We start from the raw sequence: 18,059 nt of genomic DNA, 5'->3' as shown, positions 1-18,059 counted from the left end.
ACTTTGACTGATCATCTCAAAGGAAACTGGAAATTAACTTTGATTTATCTGATTTCTTTTATTAACTTGTTAATCACTTGTTGGAAACGCTTATTGAAGTACATAAGTACTCTAATCAACACAATTTTACTTTCATTAAATCAATCAAATAGTTGAACAATGAAAAATCATAAATAGAAAAAATAACAAAAAAATTGGGAAGCACAGATAGTTACTAAGACAACCAAAAAAACTGAAACCTGAACAGCTATGTTCTTAAGACAATCTGCAGTTGGTGACAGGCAATGCCATTACCAATATCGCTCAACTCAGCACACTAGGTTCTAAGCAATAGTGGTCATAACTCGATTCTCGAATGACTTTAAAAAAACTAACACCACAAAAACGCACAAAATATTTATTCAAGACTGCATCTTGAAACACAGCAATATACCAAATTAACCATAATTTGTGCTAGTGTAAAATTCACCACAATAGCATCAGCCCATTCCAACAAGAGTAACAAAAGCTAATGCTCAAAACACACAAAAGCACAAATGCAAACCAAACTTTATCACGAGACGTGGAAAAGCTGAAAATGTGAGGGGCAGTGTAATGCATATAATCCCAATTCAATTTGAACGGAAAACGAGAGGACGCTAAGAATTCGACAAAATTTCGATTGACATGAGTATTAAATTTCATCCTTGAAACAAGTAAAATCTCATCTACGCCAAACTCTTTATTATGAGATACAGAAAATGTACAGGGTACAACGAAGGGAAAATATAACACCTCAAGTACCCTCGTATTCACCGCCAAGTACCCTCATATTCATTTTGTACAACAAAGGGAAAATATAACACCCCTACTTAACTCGTTTCGATTATGTTATTGACAAATGGATCCATCCTCGTTTGCCTGTGGAATAATACTAAGACCCCTAGTGCTCCGGTTCTCATGAATGTTGAATGCCGTATCCTTGCAATTTGTTATCAAAAGATTCACTGAATCTTGAGACAAGAAAGGGATTCAGTAGGCGGGGATAAATAAAGAGTTGGGTTAGTGGGATGTATATACAGTATGCAGGTCAAAAGACATGGAGCGTAGCTATGTAAATTTTTGAGATTTGGCCCACCTTTAATCAAATCAAATGTTTCTGATAAGATGTAAGAAGCCGTAAGGTGCAATGCTGCTATCAATCAGGCGATACTAACAATTTCTGCTTGACGGGTCGGAGATATTTGGGGCAGGTGACCAAGTGACCCATGTAAAATATATGATACGATATGGGTTTCACGAATACAATACCTGTTCTTTCATTAAAAAAACATCCCATATTTGTAAAATTATTAAAATGTCAAATATATTTGCAAACATGAGACACATTCAATAGTATCCCACGATATGGGTTTCACGAATACAATACCTGTTCTTTCATTAAAAAAACATCCCATATTTGTAAAATTATTAAAATGTCAAATATATTTGCAAACATGAGACACATTCAATAGTATCCCGAAATAACTTCAAAAAGGGCAGGTCACCAAATTATGACCATATTATGACCATAGTAATTGGCAATCACCAAATTATGAAGCGCTATGTAAATTATGAGATTCAAGGTTCAAATCTTCCTAGTTGACCTGTCTCTGCAGAAGGTCTATACATAGACGCCTAGAGATTAAAGTGGTAGCGGCTGGAACCCCGTATCATATGAGTATGAAACCAGCTTAGTTGCCAATCCCTTCTAGATGAAGAACACTTACTTTACAAAAGGAAAAAAAATGAAACAATTGACATAACCTCCCACTGGAAGATACTTTTGAATAAACATATCCTAACATGCAACTCGGCTAACTTCAACGATATTTGGAAAAAGATAGGTGGCATTAGAACCAGTTTCCTGCCATAAAATTATGGGAGAAAATTTATCCCCACAGCACAAAAATGACTGCCACCACATCATATGGAATAAAAAGATAATCACGCCACTATTAAATACAAAAAAGAAGAAAAATTATCCTCATAGCACAAAAAAAATGACTGCCACCACATCATATGGAATAAAAAGACAATCATACCACTATTAAATATAAAAAAGAAACAGAAAAAGGGAAAAAAAATGAAAACAAAAACAAAACATCCTTAATACCTAAAGCATACAAACAAGAGCATCCGCTTACAAATAATCACAGTATTATACACAACCCAATACCACAATAGAACGGGCAATTAAGATGAAGAGCGCAATTGGACATGCAATACTTTCTTTTTCAGTAAGAATTGGACATGCAATACTTACACCACCACAAAAATCATCTTTCATATTATCAAAAAGTCCAAATGACAATCTGGATTACGACTATATAACCAAGGATTATAAGATTGTCAGTTACTACAATGCCCACTATTTGCAATGTTTCATGGAAAATTCAACATGGAAAAATCTACTCAGTTCACATCAATAAAGCCTGGAATTGCCTAACCTTTCTTTTACATTTCTAAAGTAGACCATGAGTTCTACTTCTACATACTACATAATTACTTGGAACGTGAATCAGGACTTCCATCCCCATATGAGACAAGGTTCCCATTTCCTGGTGGTGTTCGGCTTCGAGACATCGATTTGCTAAGTGAAGCTGCTGGTGACCGCTGCCCCCTGGGGGAATGTCCTGATTTGTGTTTATCACTAGAAGCAGTGCGACGATTGTCCGCAGGCAAGCTCTCGGACGATCTTGACGTAGAAGAGCTTCTACTCCTTGAGGGGGACCGGCCCCTCCTTCCTCTACTTTCGTATGAATCTCGTGGACCAAGACGAGAGCGCAACTGATCACTGACACGAGGACGCTCATCTGCAGGACTACGACTGCGGCTGAGACTTCGATTTCTTCTCCGGTTCCGATAGGCTACAGGGCTATAACTCATGCTTCGACTCCTGCTCCTCCTGTACCTGCATTTAAGCAAGCATATTAAGTTGTCACAAATAATTTTAGTAAACATAGCTCCAACACAATGCCTTGCTTTTAGTCAATACACAAGCAAAAAGCAGACAATTACACAATAGATTATCTTGACCATAGTAATATAAAAGATTTGCTAAAAGAATATTCAGAACATATTCCTTCAAGCACTGCAGACTAAAAGACAGAGGCTTCCGAGTCTCTAACCTTGGAGGAGTCCTGCCTCTTGGTGGGTTTCTGTAATGCCTTGGTGGAGAGCGCTCAGAGTAACTCCTATAACTTGAATATCTACCACAACACAATAAATTTATTCTGTTATAGATCCTTTCTAAATTTTCACAATTTAATGATGCAATACGAATGTGTACAAACCTGTCCCTTTCAGGAATACTCCTTTCACTGACGCGATGAGACCTTGGGGGAGAGCGGTCTGGAGAAGGAGTACGATAACGACGAGCATAAGAGTAACGCTGGCTGAACCCACGACCTCTTCGCACACGTTTAGGTGTGCCCTCTGGGCTACGACTTCTTGCTGTAGTCTGACTTTGATTAGGAGGGGGAAGTGTACTCTTATCAACAACAGGACTACGACTTCTTGACAACCTTCTGCTTGGAGGACTGCTTCGACTTTTCGGGGGACTTTGGGCTAGGTTTTGCCGTGAATGTCTACTCAAACTCCTTCGTGGACTCCCGCTTAAAGGCCTACGAGTGATCACACTTGGGCTTCTGCTTAAATGCCTGCGAGCTATCACACTTGGGCTCCTACTCAAACTCATTCGAGGACTTCTACTCAATACCCTTCTGGGGCTTCTACTCAGGCTCCTGCTCAAGACCCTCCGAGGACTCTCACTCTGGCTCCTGCTCAAGCTCCTTTTTGGGCTCCTGCTCAAACTCTTCCGAGGGCTCCTGCTAGGACTCCTTGTAGAGAAAAAATCAATTATAAAATGTACAATTATAAAACATCAATCTATATCAAAATATATAAACACTGAAGAGATCAAATAACACCTTGGCAAATAAATCTTAATGCCAATATTTGAACCACCAAACCTGTCGAAAGTTCTTGCAAAGTTAATCTCACAAACAAAATGGCAGACTTTAAATGCACTTCCATGACATTCACATACCATTTCGTGAAAAAGTGAAAGGAAGACTAACCTAGAACCACTAGGGGCATCGCTCTGAGGAGATCGAGAATCTGGACTCCTGTCTGCCTTAACTTCAACAACATCCATCTCTTTGGTTTTTTCCTCATTCTCTTTCACTAATTCACCTTCTTCCACAATATCTTTGACCACGATTCCTTTTTCTTCCTCGATGCCTTGCTTGTCTGCAAAAATCAAAAATAAAAAGAAGTTTGTGACATCTTTTTATTTGTCTTAGCAATGATGAATCCTAGAGGCAAAGTATTACAGTCAATTCATAGAAGACTTTGTAGGGAATCCTGAAGGATAGCATCCATCGTAGACTCTTTTAAGTTTGAAAGATAATAAGACCACCTTTCTGCTGGAAATTTCAGCAAAGCTAAAATAAGATTTAATATGCAATTAAACTTTTCACAAATCATCTTCTAGGATATAAGATGGCAATTAATCCTGTACCAGAAGACAGTAGAGAGCAATTTATGATCAATGTAGAATCATAAGCAAAGTTGCCTCACAAAAAGACTTTTGAGTTCTAAATTTTTTTGTCTTATAATCAGCATCTCTACAATTGATCAACGAAATGTTAATCTTGGAAAATACAGCTAGTATTTGCTATTTAACCACAACTGATCCCTTCAAAGATCCCTTCAAAATACAGCTAGTATTTACTATGATTTGATTTGGATTCTAGCATAACAACATTATTAAACCCAACACCATTTCTGTCGGTCTCACAAAATACACTGTCATCTAAAGATATCAATGCATTTTTAATATATAAATGCCTGAATACCATTATTCTTATCAATTCCACAAAAAAAGCTAAATGCTGCCTTTGCACTTTCCATATAGGCAGTGAAATGCTTGATAACAAGTGGCCAGCTAGACATTAAGTCAGTAATGAACCACCACTTACCAGAATTTTGAGGCTTCTCAACTGCACGGGAATGTGTCTTCGATTTCACACTTCTCTTACCTACATCACTCTCACTATCACTTTCAGTATCACTCTCACTTGAAGTCTCACTCTCTGTATCACTGCTACTGCTATAATCACTATCTGAGCTCCTGCAATTCAAAAAATTGAGTTCAAGTACTTTTAGAAACATGAATTATCTATATAACACGAGACTGTTCTCTATTCCTATCACTGAATGGAAAATCTATACCACTTAGACTTTCGTCTTGATCTCTTCACTTTCCGACCATGTCTTTTCCCTCTCCGCTTATCCCTCCGTCGCTTTGTATGTCTATGCTTGCTTTTTCTAGATGATTTCTTCTTCCTTCTCACCCTATCATCTTTACTTGAAGTGCTAGTATCATCTGACGAAGAGTACGAATCAGACTCACTGTCAGAGGTGTCTGAATCTGAATCCGTGTCCGATGAGGTGTCTGAATCAGAAGAATAATGGCGACGCCTCCTCTTTCTTCGGTCCTTGCGCACCCTCCTATGCTTTTTCCTTTTACGCATTTTCCGACTATCATCATCACTTGACACTGCTTCTTTTGTGGCCTTCAGTTTCTTTCCTTTCTTTTTATCTGCAGATAAACCCAAAAGTTTGAAGTTACAGAGTCTCATATCTCAAGGGAATAAAAGGCAAAAAATGTCTAAAAATTACTAGAAATAATATCATTCATGGTCGGCTAAAAATTCAAACAAGGTAGATCATGATGCTTGCAACTTAAAAGATACAGTACCTTCATCAATAGAAACTATACCATTATCTTTGCCGGGAGAAACTTCACCACAATTGGAAATCTTAACTGGAACAACAGGTCTGCCTCGATCTGCAGTAGGTAACCGCTCAATTTTCTTCATAACATCTATTCCTTCCACAACTCTTCCAAAGACAACATGCTTGCTGCATATGACCAGAAAAAAGGGAATTTAATAGCATAAGAGTAAATCAGGAAACAGATGGGGAGAGGCAAGATATCCACATTAGCCAGACAAATGTTAGCCTCACCCCCTCAGTAGCAAATAGACCAACTGAAGTAGACTGAAGAGAACTGCCTACAAAAAATTATCAGAATTTGAAAAGTCAATTGGTAAAAATACACTGGTATCTGGATCCTAAAGAAAACAAACCATTATTTTAAGGTATCCGAATCTTGCTTGTATTTCTAAAATACTGAATTGGCATATGGTGACAGTCATGGGTACACAAAAAATATGCTAACACCAACCAACGTATTAGTGGCTTAGACAAATTCAAGATATAGAATGGATTATATACCCATCAAGATGAGGTGCAGCTGCAAAAGTAATAAAAAACTGAGAACCATTGGTGTGCGGACCAGCATTGGCCATAGATAGAATACCGGGGCCATCATGACGTAACTGAAAATTTTCATCTGCAGTGACAAATAGGGAACATTCAATGCCTGCTGACAATATAGATCAGATCATATAAAGTAAAGTTATTTCAACAAAGCATGAGTTAACTGACCTGCAAATTTTCCACCATATATACTTTCTCCTCCAGTACCTGCATACAAAATGAAAGATATTAACTGCAGCAAAATTTCACCAATATTTTAAACTTAAAGTAATATAACCTGTTAATAATCATATTATGCGAACAGGGATAAAGATAGAAATCATTTTCTAGATGGAAAAGGGATCATCAACAACTACCAAATTAAGAATATAGAATATAAAATAAAACAAAACCATGAATTGATTTGAAGAAAAAAGGGTTTTACAAAAACTGTAATTATAATCAAAAGGCAAATGCTGGTAATACAATTAAATAAGCCCATTTGATCTTCCACATTTCAATTGATTTATCATTTAACTAATTTATATTGTCAATTACAAATGTACAACAAAAATATAATATCAGAGTTCGCCAACCTTTTATCAATACTGACACAAGTGGTCCCTTTGTAAGGGCATTTAAAACAATAAATGCATTTGTGCCCAAATTTAGTCTAGATTCACAGCCCCATACACTGACAGAAGTGTTTCTAAAGATGCTGTAATATATGAAAATGAACAAAATGGACATATTTTGACAGATATGACTATTTAAAAAGGTCCAGGATAGCATTTACTTTGTGGTATATTCAAAAGCAACAACATACATTAGCTTTATAAAATAGTATCTTGAAACAATCCACTTAATAAAAGACAGTCTCATCCAACACACTAGTCCAGGAAAGAAAAAATTGAAAAATGAATAAACTGGGCAATTAGCTAGATCTGATATAAAGGTCTTGCTACCAACTTGGAGACCTGAAGAAATGCAAGATATGCAATTTATTTCGCACTGCAAAGATCAAGAAAAACATATTGTCAGCACAGGAAATTAAATGAACTTGGCACTAGATACCTATTTTCACTTAGTCATTACATGGCAAATGTTGGTCCCTTTCTGATAAGGAATTTCAAGTTTTCAACAGATGGTTTAATCTCTCCTTAAATGCACACTCAAAAATGTCTAACAACTGGAACAATTAGCCGTTATGTCACTTCCTTATACTAGATAACAAATTGATGTGGACGCCTATCTGTTCTGACTAAGAATTAAGAAACTCAAGAGTTACTCAGAAGGCTTACCAGTGTCCTTGCAAAGGAAGGACAATATTTGCAGTCATGTCAACTGTTCTGAATTCTGGAAACAGACACCCAATGAAATCATTCAGAATGACAATACTTTAGCATTGAATTCTCTGAAAGATCCAGTAGACCTTAAGTTTCACAAGAAACCGTAAAGCCAACTTCACACAGATAAAACAAAGGAGAATAAAATGAGTTTACCCACCCTATAAATTCAAGGTGTGGTTTTACCAACACAAAAGGCAAATGGTGACACCAGCTATGTTACTCTTCTGCACAATGAAGTGCATAAAGTGGATGCAAAATAAGTATACTTTTTTGCATGACACAGGATTGAAGATATAATACCGCAATTTATACAAGATTAATTAGTTATTTGTTGTTGAAAAAGTTCTGATTGGACAAAAATCATAAAGAGATAATATCTTATTTTGGTTAATTACTTGGTTCTTTGTTATTAAAAAATTCTAATAGGATGACATAATTAGGAGTGCAATAAATATCTAGCTACCTAAAACTAAGTCGCCAAAATGGAATAAGATTTAAGTGAAACTATATCAATAATGAACATGGAATAGCAAGCGGTGTACCTAGAAGTGTGTTTTTATAAGGGAAACAGTTAATTTTCATAATATAATATATTGATAATGAAGTGCAATGATAAACACTTTAACTCATAAAACTAGTGAGTTATCTGCAGGTGGTAAGTGGGGCAAATGTATAATTTAATGCTACTGAAACACTGTTTCTATGTACACATTTGTAAGTGGGCTTTAGTAGCGAAAATAACAATACAGAGAGGAGAGAGGTATTGTTAAGCTTCTTAAGTTACTCGACAAGTTTAACATCACTGGCTTAAATATCAAATATAATCAGAATCAAATCTGTGAATTCCTCTAATCAGATTCCCATATCGCTTATGGAACTGAAAATTCAATCATTTGGTATTCAATATTTTGAAACATGGTGTCGAGATGCAACAAGCTTTTTAAAAAGGTTTACCACATCATATAAGACATTTCTGATTGAGACTAATATCACTCAATAACAAATCAAACATTTTATAGTGTGCTTATTCACAAGATGAAAGACTTTACACTGTCTGAATATCTAAATTAAAGAGCTGACATAAAAAGCATGTTAAAATTAAACTAGAAAGCAAGTATGGTACAATCAAATACCATAAAATCTGGAATGCAGTATGTAACTATGATAAGAAGCCTTTTGTGGATGTTGTTTAAATATTGAGCAACTTTTGATTTCCCTAGCTCCAATATCAAGCCCCTGAATATCAAATATTTATTTTCTGCAGCATATCACAATATCTTGAATTACACACACACATGTAACAGTATGTAGTTATGGCAAACTGTCAGTGCTGATAGTTAAGACAGATGTAGCATACCTTGCATCAACTAGAATATTTGGCAAACTATAATTACCATCTGTTTCTTAAGTTACTAATGCGTGTAATAATAAGTAACTTAGAAATTTGTCCCCTTGGCCTTGTTCCCAAAATGTTTCCAATGTCCATAGATATGGTAACTTGGATAATCTAGAAATCCTTTTTATTTCTTGTACCCTTTAAATGCCTAGTCTAATATTGATGAATTGCTTGCAAGTCGCATGTATTTAAAGTTTGAAATCTATTAGATGATGCAATAATACAGTAAACCTTATGCATACCATTCTTTGGGATGTAAAAGAGCATCTAGTAACTGTAGTGCTTCTCTGGTACAGAACAATAAACAAAGCACTAACCAGGTATGTCTTTAATTAATGTAGAATAAAACTCTCATCAAGGGATCTGCAACTATCGTTTAGTAAGATTTAATTTAAGAAGGCATCACAAAGACAACCACAAGCAAGAAACCTACAAAGCACACAACCACTTCTAAGAAATGTTAATACCAGAACGAGGGAGGATGCTATCATGGCAACGCAGGGACTTGCACCCCAAAGATAGCTTCCAGAACGGCAAAGTTTTTGGTACATGAATCACCCATGTCTTACATCTGTTGTAAAAGTGGGGTTATTAGGCATCTTATTCTTATTTATTTCTGGAAGAACCATACAACAAATAGAAGGAAAAAAAGGCCCATTTTATTACAAATTAAATGACAACAGGTATGGAGCATCAAACTAACAAGATCATAATTACTATAACTAATAGTGTTTTCAAAGATGAATTCTGAACAGAAATTCCATCACTTCATTATACATAATACAATACAAGTAAGCAGGTGAGTAATACAGGGCAGGATGGGGTGTTGAAAAATCACTAAAGACAATTTGATGGCATACATCATACAACCAAAACAGAACTCTCAATAAAGACTCAAGAGCCTACAGTGTATTAAGCATTTTGTAAAATGGGGCACTCAAACCTGAAATCATAGGAGAATATCTTTGTATTCAACAGCCCTGCAAGCATTCAATCAACAAAGGAATACAGAAGAAAACCTCATTTACTTTACAGGGTGATTTTTTTTAGGTAGGCACAACAAAGGAATACAGAAGAAGAAAGTGGATATAAGTGCTTTTACCATCTTTCTTTGAAAAGTCGCCTCCCTGCAAAAAAAATACATGTATAGTCATTTAACGTGTATAACAACATTTGAAATAATATATTCTGGCAACCAAAATTTAAACAAAAGGCATCTATTAATTGCTCGATCAAGATTTAATACCACCAGCAGAAAAGGGAAAAGAAATATGAGAAAAGGCATAGAAATACATCTTCTTAACAATGCTTTAACATATTTCAAATAGTTTGAAAGCTATCATGCAAGGATCAAAACAATAATCCTGGATAATCTCTCTGAGAGTACAATATCGTACAGGTAACAGATGAAGGGGTCTCAAATTTAATTGCCAGGCAGACTTTTGAAAGATTTATGAATTCATTTCTTCAACTATACAAAATCTTAACAGTACTTTATATCTCTTTGACGAGGAGAAATGCTTTTATAGTCAGAAGGACCTATGTAGTATGAAACCCATCTGCTTTTACAACAGCCCACATGAAAGTGTGTTAGATGTGTTGCATATTTTGCAGGTAGACTTAGCCACATCCCAGCAAGAGTCTGGTACGGCTCTCAGTCAATAAAATGAGATAGCTCTCAGTTAGGCAAATTTTCCAGGTTTAGGGTTTCCCAGCGTTTAGTGTCATATAATTTGTTATGAAACATCAAATTTGAAACTTGCTTTATTGTCCCTTCCCCCTTCGAAAAAAAAAGAGATATTTCATCAAGCTAATTTGAATCATATCGTTAACGATTTTATTTATTCTTAAAGTAAGAGAAACAGTCTCAGATTCTTTAAAATTTATTTGTTTCCAATCAACTCCTAGACATGTTCAAACCAATGGAATACTCGTGTCACTCATTATTCGGATTCATTCACCATCTTCCCATAAATATGCTGGCATTAAGAGGCATGGACATAGGCTTTGATCAACTTATGTGTGTTATACTAGTGTCACTCGTTATTCGGATTCATTCACCATTTTCACATAAATATGCTGGCATTAAGATGCATGGGCATAGGCTTTGATCAACTTATGTGTTTCCTAGGAATCAAGTCAAAAAATAGAGGGTTATTTGCATGTGTGTATTGTTAATTGGGTCTAACTCGAGTGGTAAAGAGGAAAAGTTGCTATCCTCCCCACCTGTTCAAACTTACACAGGGAAGCTTGGAAACATGAAAAATGCATGTGTATGTAAGTTTATACTTCATAGTTGTTTTCTTCAAGTACTATTTTCTGATTTTAGTCATTCATGAACGACTAAAATCAAAAGAGCCCCGCTCCCCCCCCCCCAATCCATGCCATATTAAGCCAGACAATTTGTTGTAAAGACACATGCAAGGGATTGTTAACAGAATAGTAGGCTCTCATATAGCAATGCCTAGAGAAATAACCCAACATCAAACAGAAGAGTAAACCAAAACCAGTTGAAGAAAATGACTGATGAGGTGATGACAAAGGCAGCAGAGTGAAAGAAGAAGAGGGAACAAAATCAACATCTAGCTCAAAAAGGAGCAGATTACAAGGAACGGGTTATAATTGGAAAGGGATTAGAAAACTCTTAAACAAGGGAGAAGGAAAACCGTGAATCAAATTGAGATACAGAAGAAAACAAATGTAATAAGGCTGATGTCAGTTGTTGAGAATCCTTATATTACAAGAAGAGTATGACCAGAAAAAGGGTTCACAGGAGTTACAATCAAAATTTGGGGGAAGACTGTTGGGGAATAACATTAATATATGACTTGCGGGGGCTCAGCTATTTATGGAGCCACTAACAACGTAGAAGGAAAAATTCACCAGAGGAAAGGGGGTTCATGACAAATAAAGATCATTCCAAGGATCTTGGAATCTGAAACACAATGTTCTAAAATCTCAGGAGTGGCTCAGGGAACATCGGCAATTACAACAGATTGCTGCACTTTGCAACGCTTGAAGAGATAGGATGGCTGAGCAAAGACAAACAAGTACATATGGGTCCTTCCGAACCCCATAAACATCACAAGCAGAATATTCAGGTACTTATTCGATGCAACAAGTTGTCTTTTGTTGAAATTATTTTGTTTAGAAATAGGATTTATAAATTCAATTTTATTTTGCTGTGTGCTAGAGTCCAGATGACAGTCAATCCAATTATAACTTCTGTCTAGAATGTCTAGAATAATCAATTATGTACATAGAACAGTATGCAGATCTGAAACAGAACACATTTATGAAAACAAAGGATCACACTTGTTCCAGTTCAAAAAGAAAAAGAATCTATACTTCATGAACACAGGCCCGTTATCATATAACCTCTCTTTCTCACCAAAAAGAAAAACTAAAAACTGCACCAAATTCAGGCAAATACTGAACTGACTTCCAAGGCTGTATATACATGTGTGTGTGTGCACATGACTGATGAGGGGAAAGAAGTAGGTAAGCACAAAACCTCGTGAAGTACAAAATGTACAGTTGAAACAAAGTTCAAACATATACATTTCAGATATGCATCCTGTTGAGGAAAAGCGATTTGCTCATAAAATTTCTAAATACAGAGGAGTTTTATTAATGAGCAAGAGGACATACTTGAGCCACAAATCCTTTAATTATTCGATGAAAAGTGGATCCTTTGTAATGCAGAGGCTTTTTTGTTGTTCTACCAATACCTTTCTCTCCTGCAAATACCAAATAACAAATATGAAATCATGTACTATGCAACATTACTATTTAAAATTCTAAGCACATTTATTTGTTCCAACAAAATAACATCAACTGAGTCAGTTGAAAAATTAACATTCAAATTGAAATCTTTGCAAGTAATCAAATTCTAGTGAAAGAAACTAAAAATGAATATCTACAATATTTGGAAAAGGTCCACGTACCTGTACAGAGTGCTCTAAAATTTTCTGCAGTTTTAGGCACAATATCTGCAAAAAGCTGCTTTATTGCAAACATCATGGTTGAGTACCATCCCATTTGTAAATATAATATTACCAAACACACACCATCAATCTCAAACTAAAATTAAATATATAGAAATAACTTCAGCTGTTTTTAGAAAATAAATTAGACATTGCCGATTGGGTCTAGCTCAGAGTGGTGAGGTGGAAGAAATGTTATTCTTCCGGGTTCAAATCCCACTTCTAACATGTTTTGTTCCTCGTGAACCAGTTGTTGCTCAATCGTAAAGAATATCTTACATTTGCCTATAGGACAGAGGTGGGGTTCTGCACACAACAAAGTTACAAACAAACCAAAAAGGAATAGAATATGAAAGCCACAATAACATTACCTCCAATACAATGGTTCCTGCTCGCTCACCATCAACTAAAATATCCATAAAAACCCTGGGATTTCTTTTTGGTTTCATTTTTTCTGTCTTCATGGATGCCTACAAACACAAAGTACAAGCACTGGGTTAGATATCAGATAAAAAAACATGTATAAAAGCTGCTGTCTTGGTTTGATAGATAATTCTCACTAGGTTAGATTATCAGTTAAGAACTACTTATCCAAACAGTCATCTTGGTTCAATAATGAATCTGGTCAAGGACTATTTTCCACAGAAAAAAAGTAAAATTACACTTCTGATTTCTAAGACTATCTGAGATTGTTGTTTTTCAATATCAATGTGGCTAACTAGAAGCCCATTTACATTATTGGTCTTTTAGTATCAAATTTAAATAACAAAATTATTAACAGTCTGACAAGAGATATGAGCACGTGACATGGGAAAAGAAGAAAACACAGCATAGCAATAAACTCAGTCACATGATTCGCCAAATTTCTTTATTAAATGAATACATTGAAATTTGAACATATTCACTGAATTTCAAATACCAACACAAACCATGTGACATAGGAAATACGCATAAAATTGATGGCAATCCCCTTTTTGGATAAAAAGCTTCCAATAACCATTAATATCAACAATGTACGTGGTTAAAACTACTAATAAAACCAATGGAAGCTAAGGCAACACTAGAGATGTCCATGGGAGAAACTAACATCGATGGCTCTAGAAAACGAAAAAAAGTGATAAGAAAAAGTCACAGAGAACCCATAAACCTTAATCTTCAGCAAGAGATTAGGATAGATATAGCCATTTCCATGTCCAAGATGGCACTTTTTGGGAAGTTCCGTGAATGGAGAAGACACACCCCCAAGGGGTCTCGTATGACAAATCCCGAGTGTCAGACACAAATTCATGATAAGATATGTCAAACATACATTTGGCACAAGTTCTATTCAGAAGACACGTGTTGAATTCATGCTCAACACATGCCCGACATGTGTCCAGTGAACAAAACATGTGTCCTCAAAAAAGGAGTGTCGCTGAGGGTTTTAGTGCAGCATTGAAGGGATTCCAAGTTCTGGGCAAGTGGATTGTCCACCAGTGTTTAAAATTTTTAAGAGCAGTCCATTTTCTTCCTCATTTAACAAAAATCATGGCTCAATCAGCAAGGGCAGCTAGAGAAGGTCAAGGGAAAGAACGGAATGACCCTATTAAGGATGCCCCCACCCCTTCAATTTCACCATTTTCTCTTAGTATTCCACCTGATGGAAATGGGCCTGCATTGCAGTTTCAAATGCTAAAAAAAACATTGTTGTAGTAAGACAGCAGGCAATGTTGTCCCCCTCCTTCAATAGCAAAAGAATCCACTGTGGAGACATGTTGCAAGACATAAAGGTGTCGCTTTTGATGATGGTGATCCTCTTGGAGGGGTCATCCTCCAAAATACCAGATGCATCAATTGGATTAGATATATGGAGGACAGGGTAGAGAGCAATGGCAATGATGTTGATTTTGACGATTCTGACATGGAGGAGAGCTACTATGGTTCTAGTATCTACTCTATTTTGTATTTGTCATTGGCATTCCCACCTATAGTGTAATGACTCAATGTTTATGTAATGCATTTTAATTCTGACGACTTCATGAGAAAATTATGGTTTATGGTCTTGTGTGTTCATCATTTGATCATCATTGATGTCGCACTAATACCACTAAGTAGTAACTAATTGTATGATTGAATTTGTACCATCGTCATGTAAATGTTTTGGTTTCGAAATTCCAACAAAATTTGTATCTGTGTCTGTATTTCACTTTTGTATGTGTAATTACTAATTTGATATATATATATATATATATATATATATATATATATATATATATATATATATATATATATATATCTTCTGTCTCTGGTTTCTAGGGGGGTCGTGTCTTGTGTCAAACACTCATTTCTGTGTCTTCCCTGTCTCGTACTTAGACTTAAAGAAGTAGGGATAGAACAGCCACAAAAAGGGTGATTACAAATTTTGAGGCTTTTCTCAATTATTGTCTGACCTATTGCATGCTTTCTAGGGGATGGCTGGAGCTGATTTTTCAATTAATATCTGATGCAAAGGAGGTTTTGAATTCAAGATGGAAACGGGGAATCAACCCTTTGCTTCTAACATAATGGTCCCCAGTATTTGATGTAAAAAAAGAGGATTAGCATCATGTCAATTTGGGTAAAGCTCCCAAGATTAACAATGGATTTCTAGCCAAAAGATGCATTAGACAAATCAGCTTTGTCCTAGATCATTTCCATGAAGATGACCTCCTTGTCGAGATATAAGATCGATGACCCTTTGTTCTCATAGGAGTGGATATAAAGGAGGGGTTAGCTGAAACTTTGATAATGAAAACAGATGATAAAGAGCATGACCAAGCCTTGGACTGTGCGGGTTTACACTTTCAGTCTGTTACAAGCTACAAAGTTTTATCTGTATAGTCTGTTACGAGCTACAAAGCTTTATATGTACTGGAATTGAAGCTTATCTCAGGGATCTCTCCCAACTTGCTCTGTAAGAGCACCTTGAGTCTCGCATTACAATTAGATTGCATAACTAAAGAGATATTTAAACATATGCGTCAGTATTTAAAAACTGCTACTGAGACAAACCGCAGAAAATTCCAGCAAGAATAATTATCTATAAGCTACGAAACCTGAAATCAGGGATCAAGAATAATCAAACAATACTGCTGATGTGATAATGTTGTTGGAATGGACAGTAGAGAATAAGGGGGGGAAATATCATCCAATTATAAAACATATGGGCTGTATTCAACACAACACGTAAATGCCCTCAAAACACTGCATCACGCACAGCGCTGCCACCAGACATTAGTCCAACCCAGCTACAATACTTGCAGATCAAACCACTGCAAATTGGACACACAGACAACGGCTATGGTAATAGGTGCACTTCCAAGATTAACGCCCACACATCCTACTGTACAAACCTTGAACCGGTGGGCAGATGGAATTTAATCAATTCACGTTAAACAAAGCAAAAAAAAGAAACCTGCAGCACCTAAAGTTGCCGAACCCAAACACAACCCTACAGGACGTTCTCGATAACAGAGCCTAACAGCATTTCTGTTTGTACCTCAAAAACCCTCTCCCAAAAACGCAAAAACCCTCCCCTAAAACACCTTAAAACGCTTCGAACTCGTGTGCATGTTTTCGTAAAACCCCAATCAAAATGGTACATCAACAGGGGGAATATAAGAATCGATTGTAGGTGTGCGTAAACAATGGCATACCTTCGCAAAGAGGACTGTCGAACTCCAGGAAGTTGAGAATAAGATCAAAATCTGAAAAGAAACAGAAACATAGGGTTTCAAGCAGTGTTCATGTCTAAACCCTCGCCGTTACTCGTACCCGAATGGATCGTTTGGTCTTCTTTCGACTATCTGCCGAGTCTCTTAGTTCTATGTCTATCATCCAAGGATTTCCACCAATGCAAATGAGCCTTTATATTATCATCATCCTCCTTAACCTCACCGCCTTTGGACTTAAAACCCCTGGAAGTCGTAAACCAATGGCAGTGGACTTGAGTTAAATTTTTAATAATAATAATATAATAATGACCATGCCTCGGAATTTGCTCTTCCTTGTCCCATAGGGGTCCATCTTATATAAAATGGTGGAGTAAGTTAATTTTGTGGTTGAGTTAAATACTAGGATTTAAGATTTATGAAAGGTGGAACATTATATTTAGAGATTTGTGTTAATTTTAGATTTATGAAAGGTGACCCAATGTATTTAGAGATTTGGTTTAACTTTGAAGTGATGGTAAATCTTTAGTGGAATTGGCCTAATGGAAACCTATTATATTTAAAATTATCTAGTGCTATGAGTTAATTATATTTATTAAAAGAGATAATTATACTCATTATAAGGGGAGGTAGAGTTAATTATATTTATTATAAGGGATAATTATATTTATTATAAGGGGAGGTAGAGTTACTTATATTTATTATAAGGGGATAATTATATTCATTATAAAGGGAGGAAGAGTTAATTATATTCATTATAAGGGAATAATTATATTTATTATAAGGGGAGGTAGGAGTATGTGGGACTTTGCAGAATCTAAATGGAACAAAGATCTTTAACCATGCATGGGATTGGGACAAGTTTCCAATAACTAAGTGGAATGTTTAGCTATTTTTATGGGATTGTGTATGTAGAGCAAGAGAAATATTAAAAAATCGGTGGTCCTTAGAGATTTATAAATTATAATCAAAGACTAGGCAAAAGGATCGAGCTAGAACCAAAAATTAGGGGATGTTAGAAGTTATGCCAAGATTTAACAAGAAGTGGAGGAGTTCTGAGATATTCTTCTTTCATATCTTAAGAAAGCACAATAGATGTGCAAACACTTTTACAAGGGAAGAAACCAACATAACTCAAGGTAAGCATCATCACCTCAAATAGGACCCACAAATTTCATATTCTATCTCTTTTTTAATGAATTATATAAACAAAAAAAAAAACGGCTTTTTATTTAATATTATTTCACCCTTAAGAATCATTAGTCCTTGATTCCATCATCAACCTACTTAT

At 35.8% G+C, this 18,059-nt stretch overlaps 1 protein-coding gene across 7 annotated transcripts; it reads right to left on the bottom strand.

Annotated features, from left to right (window-relative positions):
* Positions 1-2,280: 2,280 nt before the first annotated feature.
* LOC149158089 (uncharacterized) lies at positions 2,281-16,949 on the bottom strand. 7 transcript variants are annotated; one of them, XM_089436109.1, is made up of 15 exons: positions 16,754-16,949; positions 13,451-13,549; positions 13,041-13,095; positions 12,745-12,833; positions 10,196-10,220; positions 6,538-6,576; positions 6,325-6,442; positions 5,786-5,949; positions 5,257-5,626; positions 5,004-5,155; positions 4,101-4,272; positions 3,951-3,992; positions 3,315-3,848; positions 3,150-3,230; positions 2,281-2,932 (listed from the first exon to the last, which is right to left on the bottom strand). In XM_089436109.1, exons 2-15 carry the CDS (start codon positions 13,541-13,543, stop codon positions 2,524-2,526), a joined length of 2,343 nt encoding a protein of 780 aa, XP_089292235.1. In that variant the 5' UTR covers positions 13,544-13,549; positions 16,754-16,949; the 3' UTR covers positions 2,281-2,523. The 7 variants fall into 7 exon arrangements, with proteins under 7 accessions (XP_089292235.1, XP_089292236.1, XP_089292237.1 ...); XM_089436110.1 differs by lacking the exon at positions 3,951-3,992 and having other exon boundaries at positions 3,315-3,860; XM_089436111.1 differs by lacking the exon at positions 3,951-3,992.
* Between the last annotated feature and the right edge of the window lie 1,110 nt (positions 16,950-18,059).

The sequence above is a fragment of the Pinus tabuliformis genome, chromosome 5_2, assembly GCF_031772625.1.
Source record: "Pinus tabuliformis cultivar Carrire ecotype Pingquan chromosome 5_2, CPIR1, whole genome shotgun sequence".
Classification (NCBI taxonomy): Eukaryota; Viridiplantae; Streptophyta; class Pinopsida; order Pinales; family Pinaceae; genus Pinus; species Pinus tabuliformis.
This window is presented reverse-complemented; position numbering and strand designations above follow the sequence as displayed.

Excerpts from the sequence above, each read along its gene's own strand:
- LOC149158089 (XM_089436109.1), bottom strand. The coding sequence starts at position 13,543 with ATGAAGACAGAAAAAATGAAACCAAAAAGAAATCCCAGGGTTTTTATG. Across the intron at positions 6,443-6,537 it reads ATATGGTGGAAAATTTGCAG|ATGAAAATTTTCAGTTACGT; the intron begins GTCAGTTAACTC and ends TTGTCACTGCAG. Across the intron at positions 5,950-6,324 it reads GCTGCACCTCATCTTGATGG|CAAGCATGTTGTCTTTGGAA; the intron begins GTATATAATCCA and ends GGTCATATGCAG.